At 44.5% G+C, this 17,495-nt stretch overlaps 7 protein-coding genes across 7 annotated transcripts; 4 read left to right on the top strand and 3 right to left on the bottom strand.

The window, feature by feature from the left end:
• Positions 1 to 11: 11 nt before the first annotated feature.
• Positions 12 to 1,729, bottom strand: V2V93DRAFT_368640 (mitochondrial carrier domain-containing protein). Its single transcript, XM_066909834.1, has 5 exons — positions 1,367 to 1,729; positions 1,264 to 1,304; positions 1,081 to 1,176; positions 850 to 1,003; positions 12 to 778 (listed from the first exon to the last, which is right to left on the bottom strand). The coding sequence occupies exons 1-5, from the start codon at positions 1,599 to 1,601 to the stop codon at positions 231 to 233; spliced, it is 1,074 nt and encodes a 357-aa protein (XP_066766057.1). The 5' UTR covers positions 1,602 to 1,729; the 3' UTR covers positions 12 to 230.
• A 20-nt stretch (positions 1,730 to 1,749) lies between these two features.
• On the bottom strand, positions 1,750 to 4,243 carry V2V93DRAFT_368635 (fungal-specific transcription factor domain-containing protein). Its single transcript, XM_066909833.1, has 2 exons — positions 4,107 to 4,243; positions 1,750 to 4,044 (listed from the first exon to the last, which is right to left on the bottom strand). The coding sequence occupies exons 1-2, from the start codon at positions 4,174 to 4,176 to the stop codon at positions 1,976 to 1,978; spliced, it is 2,139 nt and encodes a 712-aa protein (XP_066766056.1). The 5' UTR covers positions 4,177 to 4,243; the 3' UTR covers positions 1,750 to 1,975.
• Positions 4,244 to 4,765: 522 nt separating this feature from the next.
• V2V93DRAFT_368633 (uncharacterized protein) lies at positions 4,766 to 6,488 on the top strand. Its single transcript, XM_066909832.1, has 2 exons — positions 4,766 to 5,618; positions 5,686 to 6,488. Exons 1-2 carry the CDS (start codon positions 5,126 to 5,128, stop codon positions 6,123 to 6,125), a joined length of 933 nt encoding a protein of 310 aa, XP_066766055.1. The 5' UTR covers positions 4,766 to 5,125; the 3' UTR covers positions 6,126 to 6,488.
• Positions 6,489 to 6,800: 312 nt separating this feature from the next.
• Positions 6,801 to 8,151, top strand: V2V93DRAFT_379870 (PrpF protein; the record flags this gene model as incomplete). The annotated part of the gene is made up of 2 exons (XM_066912028.1): positions 6,801 to 6,803; positions 6,868 to 8,151. The coding sequence occupies 2 exons, from the start codon at positions 6,801 to 6,803 to the stop codon at positions 8,149 to 8,151; spliced, it is 1,287 nt and encodes a 428-aa protein (XP_066766054.1).
• Positions 8,152 to 10,656: 2,505 nt separating this feature from the next.
• Positions 10,657 to 11,910, top strand: V2V93DRAFT_368624 (cyclin-domain-containing protein). Its single transcript, XM_066909831.1, has one exon. It carries the CDS (start codon positions 10,768 to 10,770, stop codon positions 11,629 to 11,631), a length of 864 nt encoding a protein of 287 aa, XP_066766053.1. The 5' UTR covers positions 10,657 to 10,767; the 3' UTR covers positions 11,632 to 11,910.
• Positions 11,911 to 14,445: 2,535 nt separating this feature from the next.
• V2V93DRAFT_218395 (ketopantoate reductase PanE/ApbA C terminal-domain-containing protein) lies at positions 14,446 to 16,619 on the top strand. The gene is made up of 2 exons (XM_066907038.1): positions 14,446 to 15,135; positions 15,195 to 16,619. The coding sequence occupies exons 1-2, from the start codon at positions 14,748 to 14,750 to the stop codon at positions 16,469 to 16,471; spliced, it is 1,665 nt and encodes a 554-aa protein (XP_066766052.1). The 5' UTR covers positions 14,446 to 14,747; the 3' UTR covers positions 16,472 to 16,619.
• Positions 16,505 to 17,478, bottom strand: V2V93DRAFT_368617 (DNA-directed RNA polymerase). The gene is made up of 3 exons (XM_066909830.1): positions 17,216 to 17,478; positions 17,045 to 17,142; positions 16,505 to 16,977 (listed from the first exon to the last, which is right to left on the bottom strand). The coding sequence occupies exons 1-3, from the start codon at positions 17,336 to 17,338 to the stop codon at positions 16,767 to 16,769; spliced, it is 432 nt and encodes a 143-aa protein (XP_066766051.1). The 5' UTR covers positions 17,339 to 17,478; the 3' UTR covers positions 16,505 to 16,766.
• Positions 17,479 to 17,495: the final 17 nt, after the last annotated feature.

Here is a 17,495-nt window from a genome sequence, read left to right as displayed (position 1 = left end):
AGACAGACTACAGTTTCTATTACAAAATTTATTGACACTTACATTACTAAACAAATTAATCTGTTGTACGGCTCTGGAATACTAGCATATATGACTACAGCGAAGTCGGCGATTATAACACAAGTAGATTGATGCCTAGAATTATTTTGTAAATACTATACTAAAATAAAATCCTTTAACAACTCACCTTAGCTCTCTGGACTAAGCACAGCTTAAATAATTACAAAATTCTACTTTCTTCTCTCTAATTTAGCTACCTGCTCTTTCGCTAGATCACCAAGTCCAACCATGCAAATAGTAGCCCACGCCGCAAGACCAAATCTAGGAACCACACCTCTGAAAAACCCTCTGAGCCCATGCGTCACGTAAATATGTTTAGCAGTCGACAGCATCGTCATCTTTTGCGGTCTTGTAGGATCAGGTTTCTGCGATTGCATCTCGATCCTTACCACCTCAAACGGCTGATTCCAACAACTTAAGGCACCGCCAATTGTCGACGCGAGAATTTTATCCCCGACCCCTAGCTTTGTTTTTGAATCAGCATCGCCGATACCACGAATACGACGTATAACAGTCTCTGCAAATCGTGAAATACCGATACGTGATGACCAGCCAGTTATTTGTCGCATGGCGACGGCATTGACGCCTTTATTCACGCCACGGATTCCTTGCGTTCTTAGAATCTGCATGAAGACTGCGGTCGTACTCGGCGGACGCACTCCACGAACAGAAGTTTTATTACGAGTAACCTCAATTGTCTTCATGCATGTCGTAAAACCTGGAATTATAAATAAGTATGTGTGCTTCAGAAAATCAGCCTATTGAGCCTATATATGTTGAGTCGGTTACCCATCGTCAGATACGCCTGCGCGGCACCTCCGCATACACCGCCAAGTATCCCTGCCGTGGTCGGCGACAATCGCAACGAGTTTTTCGACAAATATTCTACCTCTGTAGAAGTCAAAAGGAGAACCGATCCCTTTGTCGACGCTTCAATCCAGGCCTGAAAAATGAAACTCTTAGCGTTACCGATTTCAATAGCCATATGAATCAGGGAAATCTTGGCTTCAAATGACATACCCAGGGAATTAAACCTTGGTAAAATCCTGCAAGTTTTCCTCGTGCCCAGGTCTTTCTAATCGCTTGGAGAATAGTATCATCGCGATTCGCAGCTGCCTATAGGAAAGTTAAAAAAAAATTCAGATTAGAGCACTAAACTAATCCAGAATCACTCTCGTGACACCGAAAATATCCAAAGCATACATGCGTTTTCAAAACTTCGAAAGGCTGTCCAAATGTCGTGACTTATCAAAATTAATACTCAAGAGTCTCTCGTTATCAGACAGCAGTTATTTGATTCTCGCACCTTGAAATAAATTCATACCCGCTCCAACAAGAAGATTTGACCATGATATCTTCTTGACAGGGCTTCCGCTCTTCACAGACACGCTCTCTGCACCAGACATTTCTGAAAAAAATTCCTTCTGCTCCTCCTCTTGGTTGTAGCGATAATCTAGCAACTTAGCTCCTGGCAGGCTCCTGATAACCAAGATATCGCTCGGCTCTAGTACACTACCCCGTCTGAGCGCCGCCCCGCACATACTTATGACGTCAACGACCTTTTAGCTCCTGCTGTTCGGATGGCACATACCGAATAGGTTTATTCAACTTTCAGTATCTGCTTCGGATAGAAAAAGACAAAAAGTGTGCAAGATTGCTTTTAGAGAGGTCTGGCGTTACATACAAATATTAATAGAAAGATTAGTTTTTATTTTCCGAAAAAATCTTTGTACATTAATCAGTCCTCCAAATCAAAAAAAAAGACATTCATATATTACAATACATAATAACAGTGCTTTTACACAAATCTTTCAATCGCTGAAGATGGCGAAAATTTGTGAAAAAAACAGTGACCAAACATTAAATCAAACCAAGCATGAAAATCCGTTACCAAAACTTATTAAAATATATATACTTAAGAAGCAATATCGAACAAGCTATTCAAATATCCCATATCAATGATCGGGTTGCCATTCGAATCTGTCAACATGCCATCGAATCCCATTCCACCGAACTGCGCAGTCGGCAAACTATTGCCAGCATTAGCGCTCAATCCATCCGACATAACCCCATGCGGGACTGGTGTCGAGTCAGGGTATACCGAATGAATCGCAAGGTCCGAATATTGACCTGCGTTGCTTATCGTTCCTGGTATTCCCACGTCTGCGCCACTGGTCACGTACATAGAGTTATCAGCCATATCAGAGCTGTAGTTGGGTTTGTAGACATTCATAGGATCTGAAAACCAGACAGTTGGGTTGGGTTGCGAGCTGCTCAACAGTGATTCTTCCTTCACTATTGATGCATCAGAGTGTGCATCAAATCCCAGCGAACTAGCTCCAGAAGGCAAAGATGTGTGCGGCGAGATCATTTGCTCTTGGGCAAATCCTGAGCTCATAGACGATACAGTAGACGAGTGCAAAGCAGACTGCTGTGAATGTTGCTCTGACATCTGTTGCTGTTGCTGTTGCTGTTGCTGTTGCTGCGGATCTTGAAACATCATAAGCGTACGCGGACCCAGATTGGTAATTACAAAAATACACCGATTAGCGATAGGCCACATATCACTCATCGCATCAAACAACGAAATCGAGGACCTAATCAATTGCTCAACCACCGATAAATTTGTTAACGCACGTATCTCTGCGCTAGCACACAGCGTATAAAGCATGGTCACGCTAGCCATAAACAGTCCTAGCAACGCAACCCAGGTATATGTCACCCGATTTTTGGCATAAAGCGCCACGTATGAATTTATCAAGCTCACACTCGATGAATAGCACGTGTGCATAGATTCCAGAGTCGGTGTCGGAATAGCAGGTGACGGTCTATGTAACAAAATCTGCGCGTTGTGATAGGCTATTTGAAACCACTCCATAGACTGGAACGTACTCTCAGTTTGCACAGAATACCGCGGTGCATTATATATCCAATCTTCCAACCTCTTGCAGATCGCTTTGCGCTTTTCTTCAACTACAGCTGGCGGCTGGATATTCTCAGGACGAGCTGGGTAAAAATTCAATTGAATCTCAGCATTAAGCTGTCGCAATTTGATAATATGTAAGAATGTCGACATGTCAAGTGGCGTAGGCGGTTTTATTGGTAAACTCAACTGCGAATCACGGCGCTGAATCGCCTGAGGAGACCAGTCCTGCTGCTCTTCCGATATGCGTAACAAGTCTTCATCAGACAAGTTTAGCGGTAACTCGGTGTTGATATCGGAGTCTGCGATTGTGATTGATCGACCGAGTGCCAACGACACACTGCGGTCGAAGATATAAGCGCACCAAAAAATTCGCTTGCGAATTTCTCGTTGGTAAAGTGGAAGCCCACTGCTTGGTTGTCGATGGAGACCCAAATCAATGCACATGCGAATCATGATACCAACGACGTGCCACACATTCAGACTTCGAGGTTCGTTTATAGCAAACATTGTGAGTAAGATGAGACCCTGAATAGACTGGAGGTCATCGCCGGCAATAAGGGCATCAATGTGGTACTCCATCGCGGTTTGATAATACTGCAAAGGTTCATACTGGTGATGAATTTTCAGTTTTTTCATGTCAATAGCACCGATAGCGAGGATCATCAACGTGATAAATGCATCACTGCTCGGAGCTTTCACGTCGGTAATCATAAACGTTGACTCAAACTGGTTTGCAAAAAAAAACGGGCGGTGGATAAATGGATGCTGAGGCCATCGCGTGGCAAAAAAGGAATTTGCAAGAGACTCAGCAGAAGTACGATCCGGCAGTGAGGCAATGGCTGAGGGCATTACCGAAGAATACGACACCGAGTCATGTCTTCCATCAAACGGTAGCGTAGAATTTTGCGCTCGCGACGAGTCCGACCACTTGAAAGTCGACTGTAGGATACGAGCAAAGTGCACACCACTCGAGCTGCCAAGATACCGTCGCTCAGAGGCGCCTTCAAGGGAGAGGTAACCGACGTCAGCAATCAAAGATTCAGTAGCAGCATCTTCATCTATACAAATAAAATATCAATATCAAATGCAAGTACAGCGACGATCAAAAACCGTAGCTTACCTGGTGGACTTTGAACTGATGGTGACTCAGAGTTGCCGCCCTCGCTGTCGTTATGCGCTGACTCGCGCATTGCCCGGATCTGCGCCTCAAGATTCCTTACTTTATCTTCGAGATTTTCAACGTATCCGCGAGGATATTGACGATAGGTCAGACGATCGGGATAGACGCACTCTTTGTTGGTCTTGATACACGTCATACATGAAGGTACGGATCCGTCGCACTGAATAAGCTCGTTAGTCCACAGGTGACAAAGAATAGAAAACAAGATGAGCTTAAATACTTTTTGTTTGCGACGACGGCAGTACTCGCATGCTACTTGAATACGCGTGAGACCTGGACGATGCTTGCGGCCAGAGTGAGTCCGAGTGGAGTTACCCACAGGACCAGAAGCTGAGGACGAGGCGCTGCCCGCAGGAGACTGTTGCGAGGCGGTCGCTAAGTCCGGAGCTCTGGACATGAAGGAGGAGAGTACGGCTCGTGCGGAGAAAAATATTTAGCGAGAAGAGGGTCGAGTTGAGCTTCAAAAAAAAAAGAGCTGCGAGCGTCTATGGCCTGTGACCAGCCGAAATGAGTATGGCGATACGGAGGACTCCGGGCTGAGGGCTAGGGCTGTCCAGCGCGTTCGACGGTGAGTGCGCACATCTATAAATGCGGGTATTGTACCACATTCTCTATACCGAGCAGAAAAGGGACAGCAATGTGCAGCTAGGAACAAGAACAGGGACGACGATGATGAGGAAGAGCTCGAGATGGCTGAAGGATGGGCTATAAGGACGGGCCCATGCGTTTTGAATGCAGAGCGGATGGGTCTCCGTTTGGCGGGCCGACTGTAGACTCTAAACACTAATTTAGACTAAAACAAGGATCATCTCTTCGTTATTTGACGGCCGCGTCAATGTTCGCGGCACTTGGTCTCTGTCGGATGGCCTTACCGCCGACTGCCGCTATTGCAGAACTTATAACATAGACCGCCGCCATGCCGCCTCCTACCCTCCCTGAGGTCTCCAATAACTCGGACAATGCCGTCGCCGGCCGCCGACGCCCTACCCCGAGGCACCTGGGACACCCACGTGCATGTCTTCGAGCCTACCTCGCACCCGTACTCGTCTACACGCTCATACTCGCCCGTCGAGGCTCCGCTCACAGCCCTGCTCAACTTCTCGAATTCGATCTCGTCGACTGACTCGCCGACGAACCTCGTTATTGTGCAGCCGTCGCCGTACGGGACCGACAACTCGTGTCTGGTCGACGCACTCGACGACCTCAACTCCAACACGTCGAATGTTAATGCGAGAGGTATTGCCGTTGTCGACATCAGCAGCGCGACCAAAGACACGCTTCAAGAGTTACATCGCCGAGGTGTGCGGGGCTTGCGAATCAATCTCGAGTCCTCGGCCAATAATGATTTCACCGTCGAACGGCTGGAATCGATGATTGCGGAATCTGCTGCGGCAATCTCATTTTTGCCTGGCTGGGTGCTGCAACTGTATATAAAGGGTCATTACTGGGATGGTGCGTATGGGTTTATTTTTTTCATGTAACGATGTCAAGCAGAATTAACAAATTTCACTATGCACAGCGCTACTGCCGTTCATCATGTCGTTACGCGTTCCCATCATTGCTGACCATCTCGGGGGAATAGTTGGGAGTTCCAAGAATTCTGGTCTTACAGATCCACTCGCGCAGCCGGGATACACCTCGCTGATCCATCTTGCCAAGGCAGGACATGTATACATCAAAGTATCTGGTCTCTACCGCGTCTCGAATAAAGCGCCAGGCTTTGAAGATTTACAAGTAATAGTCCATGATCTCGCGCGACAAGTACCTGACCAGCTTTTGTACGCGAGCGATTGGCCACACACGGGCGAGGCCAAGGATAGAATCAGCAGACCTCATGATGCACCCGAACGCTTTCGAGAGATTGACGATCGGCTCGTGATTTCGAATTTGCGCGCGTGGGTAGGGGAAAGTACATGGCAGAAGATGTGCATCGATAACCCAGTTCGGCTTTTCCTGTAATCTAGTGATCTTTTAATCTGCATGTCTTGCATTTAGCTGTCAGCCGCCTTTGATTCATCATTCTATGTTTGGTACTCGGAGGACGTGCATTGTACAATTGCATAACTATTTTTACTTAAGAATACCAATGGCGGGGGAAGCCTTGAAGTGGTGCGGGCCAGTGCGTTCATTTTCTCAGCAGCGGAGCTCGATCCGTGCATTTCTTTACTTTTATTAGATTATCGATCGACGAGTATTTTTGGGATTTTGCCTTTCATTTTGGTTCAAAAGAAGTTGCATACGCATTTGGTGTTTCTGGTTTTTTCATTTGTATTTATGTCATTAGAATTTCTACAAGTCAAAAGTAGTGCACATTTAGTCACCCTGTGAGAGCCCATGATAGAGTTGAATTCCTAGAAAAAAAACTAGCTCGCCAAGTCGCTTCGGCTAGCCCAGGCCTATTCCTGCTTTTTAGCGTCTTTACATTTCAATCTAAAGTACCTAATCATCTGTTGTAAAGTCTTGCAGCTGCGGTTAACTCTATCCGCAGACTGGATGCCATGCGGCGTACTGACGAACCGGGGCGAAGTCTTCGCGAGAATTGCTTTCAACAAAATCGATAACCTGCCGATATCCCAAAACTATTCTTTTAGGAATCAAAGAGTAGGACTCTCTGTTTTCATATAATTGCATAGAATGGTATGCCTCAGATAATGCGTCGCGCTAAAGAAAAGTAACGTGTTATTAATTCGAGTGTTTCTAGTTGACGCGTATATCCAGTCTTCTTCGCAGCCAACGCCAACTACAACTCCAAGCAAGCAGTCAACTGCGCGCCTTCAGCAAATCGCACGATGTTTGCGTCAATCATCCGCAGAGCCGACTCCCTGCGGCATACTACCGTGGTGGAACGTCGCGTGCAATCATGTTCAAACAATCTGATCTACCACCCGAGCGCGACGACTGGGCACCGATTTTCACGGGGACAATAGGTTCGCCTGATCCGAATGGTCGACAGATGGATGGTATGGGTGGCGGTATTTCTTCATTGTCAAAGATCTGTGTAGTTGGAACTCCTACTGCTGAGTCTGCTGACGTGGATTATACGTTTGCACAGATCGAAGTCAAGGGTACGTATGTTGACTACGCGAGTAATTGCGGTAACATGAGCGCCGCAATCGGTCCCTTTGCATATGATTGGGGATTGGTTGATCGTGATGCGGTACTTAATGATGATGGCAAAACTGCAACTGTGCGAATTCACAACACGAACACAAAGAAAATCATTCATTCTACATTCCCAGTGATTCCCGGCGTCGAGGCCGTATCTGACGGTGACTTTGCAATTGATGGCATTAGTGGGACAGCGGCAAAAATTCAGTTAGATTTTATCAATCCCGGTGGCTCAAAGACCGGGAAGCTTTTACCGAGCGGGAATGTAGTTGATGTGTTTGAAAATTTGCCAGGATTTGACAGTCCTGTCTCCGCTACGCTGATTGATGCCGCTAACCCCGTCATCTTCGTCAATGCAGACGACGTGGGGCTAGTCAATCCCGCAATTCTACCCGATCAACTTGAGCTTCTTCCTGATGTACTTGCTCGTCTAGAAACAATACGCACTCATGGTGCTATCAAAATGGGGTTTGTCAAAACACTCTCCGAGGCGCAATTAACAACTTCAGTACCTAAAATTTGCATCGTGTCAAAACCTTCCTCGCATATACTCTTCGATAGAGCAACTACTCTTTCTGAAACTGAAATCGATGTCGTCATACGCGCAATGTCTGTCGGGCAGCCGCATCGCGCGATCCCAATCACAGTGGCATTAGCCACAGCTGCTGCTGCACGATTAAGCGGCTCAATTGTAAACGATGCTTTGGCTAAAGACAGACCGGCTGTTGATGCTGATGGAATTACGATTGGACATGCGAGTGGGAAGATTGTCGTTGGTGCGAAGTTCGAAGGAGGCGGCGAGACTTTGAAACTTGCGTATGCTACTGTCTTCAGAACAGCGAGGAGGTTATTTGAGGGAACTGTATTTTGGAAATAGATGCTTTTTGTAACTAGCTGTTTGCATCGTTTTTCTGTGTTGTTTACATCTTTTTACTGTGTTGTTTACGTCTTTTTACTGATGTGACATTTATATATAAGATCTAGCATATTGCTTTCGGTATTCGGTGTATGTCAAATGCTAATCTTCCACAATAAAAGTTTCAAGTATTTAAGCATGTGAAGATCTGAAGTTTCTAATAATCATTGTTATTAAGAAGCTGTAATGCGATAGGGGGAGGAAATAAGACAGTCTGTGAGGACATGTGTTCGGTCCTGTCTACTAGCGTTATTACGCGATCCTCGCAAATTACGTGTTGCATTAGCATCAAGCACAGTCAAGAGATTTGCTAAAAAAAAAGATATTCTAGTAGAGAGCGCCTTGTCCTATGCCGTATCTCTCTCATCTTTTTTAATTTTTATTTTTTTTTACGGTTTTAGAGAACATTGGTTTTGTTTTGAAATGTGAAGAGTTGTTTCTGTCTCGTTTGGTAAAATACCTTTGCGTTGACTAACAAACGAAGGCTTTCGTGTCTAGACTTGACCGGAAAATAGTTTCCGCGGAGAAGATGATGAATTTGCACTGATATAAATCAATTGGATTCCATGCGAGTGAACGACAATACATTTATTATCCCAAATAAATGTTTTGTATAAAATGATATTCAAACTTACACTACAAAAATATATTGTTGATATTAGATGAGGTTGGCAAGCGTGGCGTACGTAAAGTACGTTACTGGCAATAACTTAATTATTAATATACATATATATATAACCATCTCACAATATTGCAGGAATATGGTTTTCATAAGAGTGGATTCATTTATCACAAAAAGAGAAGAAAGATTCCGAAAGCCGGAGCAGAAAGATCCGGTGGAGCATTATTGTGAAAGGAAAAACTTCACTTAGACGCGGCCGGCCGTCCTGGCGCGAAGCTGTGCACTACAAGATTACGTTTCATAAAGGTAAAAGACAGCGTCAAGATTTGTGTCGTTTTATCGTTGTTTTGGGTTTTTTGAGTGTGCTTGAATAATCATTTAGTGATTGGCGTGAATTATGACTAGGGTAGATGCAATATCACAACGATGCAGTAGAGCTATAGAGAAGCTCTGACATAACAGCACAGCACAGCTCATTAGTCACTTCTAAAGCCGATAAAGGGGTATATGATATCAAACCTGCAGACTTGAACTACTAAAGCTTACCGCACAAATCATTGAGAGCTCCATAAAATCGCTGCGACCCTTGCATGAACGGCTCACTATGACTGCGTCGACGCTATTCATCACCATTGCCTGCTTCATTTTATGAGATATCTATGAAATTAGAAATAGTCGATTGCGATTGCCATTTTATTATTTTGTTTAAAGATGTGGCATAAGAAGAAAAGTTTTTAGATTTGAGAAGGTTAGTATGTAGCTGGAAGTGAATATGCTATTATCAGATTAAACAGTTCACAGTATTCACGTAATTCACAATAGGCCAAAGTCACACATAGTCACACAGTTATTCACAGAAATCACAGAATTTATCGCATAGAAAGGTATTCAGTATTAGGCAGGAAAGAGCAGATTGTCGTTGCTTTTGCGCTACGACCCTCTGTGCTTTCTCGCTGGCCAAAGGTTGGGGCTATTTCCGAGAAAAGGATAGCGTCAATCCGGAGGCTTGTCCGGAAAAACTAGGCTGGCAGCAGCAGCGGCGACGAGCGCAGACTGGCGGGTAAAGGCCGACTAAACAGCAATAATAAATATATCTGCTGCGAAAAAGCGTTGCGAGGAGCGACTGTTGTAGACTGTTGTAGTGTGTTTTTTTAATCATCCGATAATACTGTTTGTGCAACGGCAGACCGCGTGGTGTGTATGATTGAGAATGCTCGAAATTTGACGCAGTCAAGGAGCTGGCAAAGGAGTTGAAAGGAGTGTAGAAGAGATGGAATGCAGAAACATGATATTTTAGATTAAAGAGCATTTGCCAAAGAGAGAATGATTATTCGAGGTATACCTATAGTTAACCGTATTGCTACAATATAGAGAACGGCGATACGTAGAAACGACATAGTAATCGGCCGTCGGAAACAGGACTCAAAATAGCTGCTGCCATTCAGCCGGTCACCAGACCCTTACTGCTTATACATTCCCACTCACCCGAGCTACTAATCTATTCAATCTACTCTGCTCATGTTTTCTCTGACTCGCATCCATTATGGAATTCCGTAGAATTCCCTTAGAATACGCCTCGTAAAAAAAGAACCATCACCAACAGTGGCAGCAAACAACACAGCCATCGGCAGCGGCTGCGCATCCACATGCTGCGCCCGCCCTCGCGCGCCCTCGGCCACGACTGCGTCGACTCTTGCGACACGCTCGACACAGGCGGCCAAATTCTCCCAAACGAGCTGCGGCGTCGGCTGAAATAAGCGCAAGCCCTTGCCCTGGCCGGGTGGCTCACGACACGGCAGCCCTTCAAATACGGCGTTCTCCCCGCAGATTACCTTTCCTTGCACGTTTACTATTACTATCTCTCCTTTGCTCTCTCTGCTTTGTGCTCTCTTCTTTACTCTCCCTCTTTAACTCTTTCTTCTTATTCACATTCGCTCTATCCTCTTTGATGAACAATGTCGGCTTCTGTCCTGGCTAAGCGGCACTCAATCTCCTTGCCGCGAACTCACTTTGTGCAGCTCCAAGTCGACTGTCCACCCAGTCCGCCGCCTTCAATGGCCGATCTCGCGCCCGCAGACGCGTTGTTCCTTCTTATAGTCGGCATACGCCGTATTCTCGCAGTTAGCGACCCTGCCGCCGCCTCATGGCAACAATCACAGTCTCTGGCACCGGTGTCTCCGCCTCCGTCCGCGCCCCTCTCGCCGCCGTTATCGGCCGACGATAGCTTGCACCAGTCCCGACAGATGACGCCTTCACCGACTATTGACTCGCTCACTCCCAGCGTCAATCAGCTAAGTCCTGCCACGGAACAGCCGCCGTGCATGTCTGGCGAACGTCAGTCACCCAAGCATATCAGCGATCAAGAGCACGCGGTAGAAGATAGTGCAGAGCACGAGCAGTACGTTGTAGACAAGGCTAATCAGCGCGCTATTGTTTCACGTCGGTTTTGGTCTAAGGCTGTACCGGAGATTGATATCGAAAAATATTTGAGACGGATACATCAATACTGTCCCATCTCGACTGCTGTGTACCTTGCCACTAGTTTATACATTTACCGATTGTGCGTCGTGTCTAAGGTCGTGCCACTCACCCCTCTCAACGTTCATCGACTCGTCATCGCGGCTTTACGCGTCGCATGCAAGAACGTAGAAGATATCAACCATCAGCAAAAGCGATTTGCTAAGGTTGGTGGTTTATCTGAGAGCGAACTGTGCAGACTGGAGATTGGATTCCTCTTTTTGATTGATTTTGATCTTAAGGTTGATGTCGAAGTGCTTGAAGAGCAAGCTGCTTTGCTTGTTGAGCTCGAGAAGTGTTAATGCAGAAGTGTTGTTGGTGCCAGCCTACAGAGACTTGTGTGTACTCTTGGAATTGTCAATTTTTGGATATTGAGATTTGTGTATTATTAGGAGGGATGGTGTACTTCTTTCTTTGTATATAGGGAGCTTATGTTATGGCTTGCTCATTTTTTACTGTTTGGATGTTTATTAAATGTTAGGATACGGCGTTTGGAATTTTGGGGATTTCAGCAGATACTCTCTGTACTAAGTACTATCAAATTAAATACCATTATATTACTTTAGATTATTTTTTATAAATGTAATAAGATGAGGAGCTCAAGGTGGTGAGATGTATGCATAGGCGTTGTACAACTGACTGAGCATTGGTTTGAGGGATGCTTGCATGTGAATAAATGACTACTCACAGGCTCCTGCCCCGCAATCTCGCTCAGAGCATGAAATTAATACCCCTTCAAGACGCACGTTTTTAGTATCTATAGTGGTATACAGTCGGGCGATCGTGAGAATCGAATTTAAAATAAGAACCGAAAAGATGCGTGCACGTGGAAGCCATTCCGTGCTTCCTTTTGCCTCGACGGTGGGCGGCCACAATGGGAAGAGGCGGGGAGGGTGGGGGATGAGAGATGATTTCTGCGAGACGGGGAGTCTGACGGGGAGAATAGTTGCAGAGGGAGAGAGTGGGTTATTTTTACTCTACTGTATCTCTGCTTGATCTTATAGATGTAGACTTTCTCTTGATAACCACTTCGTATAGTGCAGAGGGCAGAGTGTAGAGAAAAATGATGTTCGGCGAGAGATCACATGCGATCACGATCACGATGATGCTGATGCTGATGATGATTAGTGACAACACAACTACTTTGATCAGTGTCGATTTAGAAGTTAAGAAAAGAATAGCATTTGTTTTAGTTGATCTTTAATTGCAAATCCTCGGCGTCTACGTCATGCAAAATTGAAACAAGAAGAATCCCGGAAAACCTTCGGCGGTCGAGAGTTTTCGAATTGGTGTTGTCGTCTCAGTGTACCTGTTTTAGACTAATCCCTTTTTGCTGCCGCTGATGATTAAAAAATCACTAATCTTCGGGCGGCTGCGTCTATCTGATGGCTACCCGGTCATATGAGCTATTGAGAACTCAAGCCCGAAAGGAGCGAAGAATGAGTAGTGCTTGTAACTTACTTGGTAAACAAAACTAAACCAGAATACTGCGCTCTGATTTGTATACCTTGCTCATGACTCACTATCTTACTTACACTTTTGCATAAAACATTACCACCCTGATTTTGTTCGCAATCTCAATCACTCTATCACAAAAGAGTCTCAGACAAGAAGTGCGAATGTAAAATAAACGATAACCTATTCACGAGCATATGACTGCCACCGCGGAATCCATGGCAACGGCACCGTTTTGCTGTCAAAAAAAAATAAAAATAAAATAAACTCATGATCATTATTATTTATTCATTTTCTTGTTAGCTGAGGCAACCGGCCATAATAATGCATTGTACTCTGACCATTAGAATGAGATCAGTTTGCTGTGTTTTACATTGTTACATATGCAAGAGACTGACGCAGTGAGCCAAACTACGTCACTTTGATTGTTATATACATTACCACATACTTCATACGCTCTCTCTCAGACTATGTCGGCAAGCATCCACACGGCAGACACTACGTGCTAGCAAAGGCCAAATAAAGCCCTTGTGTCTCTTTCATCCGCCTTTGTTCACACGCGACGTGGTTTATACTGCAAGATCGCGCGGCGGTATAGCCGGGCAGCAGCTGGCCGTTCTTGCGTGTCGAAGGTGAAGCACTTGTGCGGCTTAGCATATCGATTATATAATATATATTCCGGTTTAATAATGAGCTGGTCTGCACTGGCTTTTCTGTATATTTGCAAAGTTATGAGCAGTAAACACACATCGCACGATGAGACTGTAAAAGGTGAATCTCGGGCAAATTCGACGCAGAATGTTGAAAGGACTCAAAAGGACGGATCGCGAGGCCAAATAGAGAAGCGCAAAAGGAATGTGGAGGACAGCCACTTAATTTCCTTTCTTGCTTTTGCTTTCTCAATTTCAAAAAAAGCAGTCTGTTCTATATGTTTTGGCTCTGTGGAATACTGCGTATTCTATTTTCGTCTGCGGTTCCTATTGCTTTACCAATTTAGCCGTTCATTCTCCTTTTGAGTCGAATTCCCCGTCTCGGCAGTTTCATCCTCCTCTTTTGTTTGCTCAATAACGTCGGTTTTAGTCAGTGTACTTTTTGCAAAAATAGAATAAATTTAAAATAGTAGAGTACTCTATAGCAATTTCATAATACCCCGCGATGTCGCCTTCGCCGCAGGTAAAACACTGTCTTGACGAATGCGGGGAGAAAATGATGTCTGGAAGCGGCTGGGTGACTTCCCCGGACTCCCGATTTCCGATACAAGACTGTATTGTTCAGTAGTTTGCGGAGAGAATTCGGAACCCGCTTCTCACTTCTCGCTTTTTCTTTTTTTAGTATCGACTTGGTACAGGTATCCGTGACTATCCATATTACCGCGATGTTTGAGTGTGAAGTGATTAATTTATGAGAGATGTATCACAAGTCTTATACCATTTATTCAGCAGGTCTCTTTTTAAGAAACAAGCTTTCGAGAGACAGAAACGATAGTTGAAAACTACCTCAGGCGATGACGCACTACCAGCTTTAGCTAGATTCAGCTGCACATATTGTAATATTAATAGCAAGTGTGTATAGAGCTGTAACAGTTGATACATTATTTGAATTCAAATATCTATATAGTCTAAGATAACTCAACATTCTGATTTGAAAAGCTATTCCAAGACACTTGACCGAGTGACATATAGTCAGCTGCAACACTCATCTCCACCACGGCAGTATTCTATTACAAACAGTCCATTCATCTTTGTCCAGTGTAATCTTTTCGAACTAGCGATGGCGATGAACTCAGGCTTGATTATATGGCAATGTCGTAGCAACAAAGTATGATCAAGGGTTTTGTACGCTCCGCGAATCGAGATATTGTCAATCTAAATAAAATCAAAACGCGTCAACTAATACTCATCATCCTCGCTCTACACTCTCGAATGTCTTGTCAAATCCGATAGCACCTGCAAAATACTCACAAATGAGGCTCTCTCCAATATCGACTATCCGCCAACCCCTACTCAATGCCTCATCAGTACAATTCTGGCGTCGACCACCAGATAGCGCGACGCCCGCCAATATCAATCGCTACGAATCGCGCACACGCGGGCAGATTAATCGTCTTGCGTTTGAATTAGCTACCAGCGACCGTGATGCCGAATTGCGAAAAATAGACCGGGATGCTATGCAAAGTCTGTGGCTGCAATGGTATAAGCATTTTGAGAACGATGTGGATTTCATGAGAAGGTATGGGCCTAGGATTTTGGCAAAGGCGTATTCTGAAATATTTGGCATCAAATTGCCGGCAATATCGTCATCGACGTTGCCTGTGCAATACACGAAATCTGATCTTCAACGTCGCCGAGTTTGTATGTTGGTCTAGTTTATTGTACGCCTCTGATCAATTATTCTAATAACATATACAAAGACATTCTAGGAGCGGGAAGTATAGGGATGTTGATGGCGCACAGCTTTGGTCGTTTACCGGATCAACCAGCAACTACGCTCCTATTTCGAAAAATGTCAGACGCAATCAAATTTAACGACTCTGACAAAGTTATAGTCCAACGCGATCCCAAACTCCCACCGCTTGAACCCGTCACCGACGTGCTGGGCTTACCCGTCTACGCAGTATACTATGTCCCCGTAGCCATCAACAATTTGATTGTCTGTACTAAGGCACATCAGACTATTTCCGCTTTACGAGAAGTGGCTTATCGGATCCGACCTTCATCGACCATCGTATTGCTACAGAATGGAATGGGTCTTTTATCTGAGATTGAGCGTAAGATATGGCCGAATGCGCGACTACGACCGAATATTATTATAGCAATCAACACTCATGGTGTCGCAAAGACAGATACGCTTGGAATCGTGAGGCAGAACGGAGTCGGATCTATTAAATTTGCTGAAGTTCCTAGGACATTATCTATCGAGCGGTTTATTGCCAGTCTGACCACGCGAATATCCTCGTTATCCATAGCGATTTCGAATGGATCATTCTCTCATTCTTCTCGCAAATATGCTGAGCGTTTACTACAAAGATTGAAAAATGAACGGATGCGCTCATCGCACACATTGTTTCGTCTAAAGCAAAATGGCGATCGTACGGAGTTCACGCAGCGTCTCATAACACAATTATCAAGCTCGCCTGATCTCGGCGCGGTCGAAGTCTCATATAAAGAAATATTACGAGCCCAAGTCCAGAAAATGGTTGCAAATTGTTGTATCAATCCGCTAACTGCTATCCTCGACGTACCCAATGGGTGGCTTGTAACCTCGCGGAATATGCGTCAGGCCATTTTCATTATCATTTCCGAAACAGTACAAGTTCTCCGTCGTCTTCCGGAGATCGAATCCGTCTTTTCTTACTACGAGTCACAAGTTTTATTCGACGTGTCACAACTCGTCGATTACGTTCTAACGATTGCGCGAAATACGGCATCGAACGTGTCATCAATGCGAGCCGATATCCGCGACGGAAGAACAACAGAGATACAATATTTAAACGAATATATTGCGTCAGTGGGCGCGGAGATGCATATTCCAACCCCGGTGAATAGTGCATTGACGATCATTGTAAAGGCGAAGAGCAAAAAGTCAAATTCGGATGCTTTGTATTCGGCTGAGAGTCTTTTGAATGAGTTGATGCCCAATGATGAGATGAGAGATGTTGCAGACTTGCCGAGTTCTGTACATAAATAGCTGCCTTTTAAAAGGACGCCCTGTAAATAGAAATATATTGTTGAATAATTTATTTTGCTTATCACTCAGATCAGTTTTACATGATAAGGAAACTAAAGCATAATGTACATAGGTCTCGGTCAGACCTCTTGATGCCAGTGAAAAACATACTGCACATCACTGAATATTTCATAAATAACGCCAAAAGAAGTAAAAAAAAAAATAAAAACCAAAAGCTCCCGACAATCCCGAAAAAAAAACGGTCAGGCAAATAACGAGCGTGTAAACTTTTTTTTCCAATCTTTAGTGCATGTCTTCAATTGTCGATAGGCTGCGACGTTTCGTAATCTTTCTTGCTTATAGCTTCCTTGAATTCCGATTCGATGACATTGCACAAATCGACCAAATCATCTAATCCCTTTTCAAGAGCTTGTACTGCTGTTATTTCGCCATATGTCTGGATTCGAAGGTTCATTGCTGCTTCTGATGGGTGGGGGATTGAGTATCCGCAGAACTCAACTTCAGGGCTGTTGAAAGAGGTAAGTATCATTGGGATATTGTGATAGGGATAATCAAGGGAGAATAAGGGGATACTTTTTCATAATTATATATCGAAGAGCATTTCCAAGCGTGTGATCCTCTTGTAAAATTCGAAACGAGGCAGCAGTCCCGTCTTCTGAAGCACCAGGTAGCTATACACGACAATACACAGTTAACGAAAAAGCCAATAACCTTTTTTTAAAAGCACAAAAGAATCAAAAGTACAATTTGTATTTTGTTTGAGTCAATAACGGGAATTTCTTCTTCGAGAGCTTCGGTGTCGACCATTTCTTGGTCCGCGATCTCAACCGCTTCAGACACCTCAACTTCTTGCTTCTTTGACGGCATTAATGGAATGTATAAATAAGAAAAAAAAACTTCTGAAAATAAAATAAAGATGGTAAAGAACGTAGATATTCTAGTGAATATCGCGAATAGATCAGAAAACGTAGGTGTATGCTGCTCAACTTTTAGGAGGTCGAAATTTTTCCGAGTCCGGCGCCTA

Source organism: Kockiozyma suomiensis (assembly GCF_038497685.1).
Source record: "Kockiozyma suomiensis strain NRRL Y-17356 unplaced genomic scaffold V2V93scaffold_6, whole genome shotgun sequence".
NCBI classification, from domain to species: Eukaryota; Fungi; Ascomycota; class Lipomycetes; order Lipomycetales; family Lipomycetaceae; genus Kockiozyma; species Kockiozyma suomiensis.
This window is presented reverse-complemented; position numbering and strand designations above follow the sequence as displayed.

What these genes read in the sequence shown, in the direction of transcription:
- V2V93DRAFT_368640 (XM_066909834.1), bottom strand. Translation starts at nt 1,601, where the DNA reads ATGTGCGGGGCGGCGCTCAGACGGGGTAGTGTACTAGAGCCGAGCGAT. An exon ending in TCGAAGTTTTGAAAACGCAT is followed by an intron (nt 1,177 to 1,263) that starts GTATGCTTTGGA and finishes ACTTTCCTATAG; the next exon opens with GCAGCTGCGAATCGCGATGA. An exon ending in ACCAAGGTTTAATTCCCTGG is followed by an intron (nt 1,004 to 1,080) that starts GTATGTCATTTG and finishes TTCATTTTTCAG; the next exon opens with GCCTGGATTGAAGCGTCGAC.
- V2V93DRAFT_368635 (XM_066909833.1), bottom strand. Translation starts at nt 4,176, where the DNA reads ATGCGCGAGTCAGCGCATAACGACAGCGAGGGCGGCAACTCTGAGTCA. An exon ending in ATCAGTTCAAAGTCCACCAG is followed by an intron (nt 4,045 to 4,106) that starts GTAAGCTACGGT and finishes TTATTTGTATAG; the next exon opens with ATGAAGATGCTGCTACTGAA.
- V2V93DRAFT_368633 (XM_066909832.1), top strand. Translation starts at nt 5,126, where the DNA reads ATGCCGTCGCCGGCCGCCGACGCCCTACCCCGAGGCACCTGGGACACC. An exon ending in AAAGGGTCATTACTGGGATG is followed by an intron (nt 5,619 to 5,685) that starts GTGCGTATGGGT and finishes CACTATGCACAG; the next exon opens with CGCTACTGCCGTTCATCATG.
- V2V93DRAFT_368624 (XM_066909831.1), top strand. Translation starts at nt 10,768, where the DNA reads ATGTCGGCTTCTGTCCTGGCTAAGCGGCACTCAATCTCCTTGCCGCGA.
- V2V93DRAFT_218395 (XM_066907038.1), top strand. Translation starts at nt 14,748, where the DNA reads ATGAGGCTCTCTCCAATATCGACTATCCGCCAACCCCTACTCAATGCC. An exon ending in TCTTCAACGTCGCCGAGTTT is followed by an intron (nt 15,136 to 15,194) that starts GTATGTTGGTCT and finishes ACATATACAAAG; the next exon opens with ACATTCTAGGAGCGGGAAGT.
- V2V93DRAFT_368617 (XM_066909830.1), bottom strand. Translation starts at nt 17,338, where the DNA reads ATGCCGTCAAAGAAGCAAGAAGTTGAGGTGTCTGAAGCGGTTGAGATC. An exon ending in ACTCAAACAAAATACAAATT is followed by an intron (nt 17,143 to 17,215) that starts GTACTTTTGATT and finishes TGTCGTGTATAG; the next exon opens with CTACCTGGTGCTTCAGAAGA. An exon ending in CGATATATAATTATGAAAAA is followed by an intron (nt 16,978 to 17,044) that starts GTATCCCCTTAT and finishes CTCTTTCAACAG; the next exon opens with CCCTGAAGTTGAGTTCTGCG.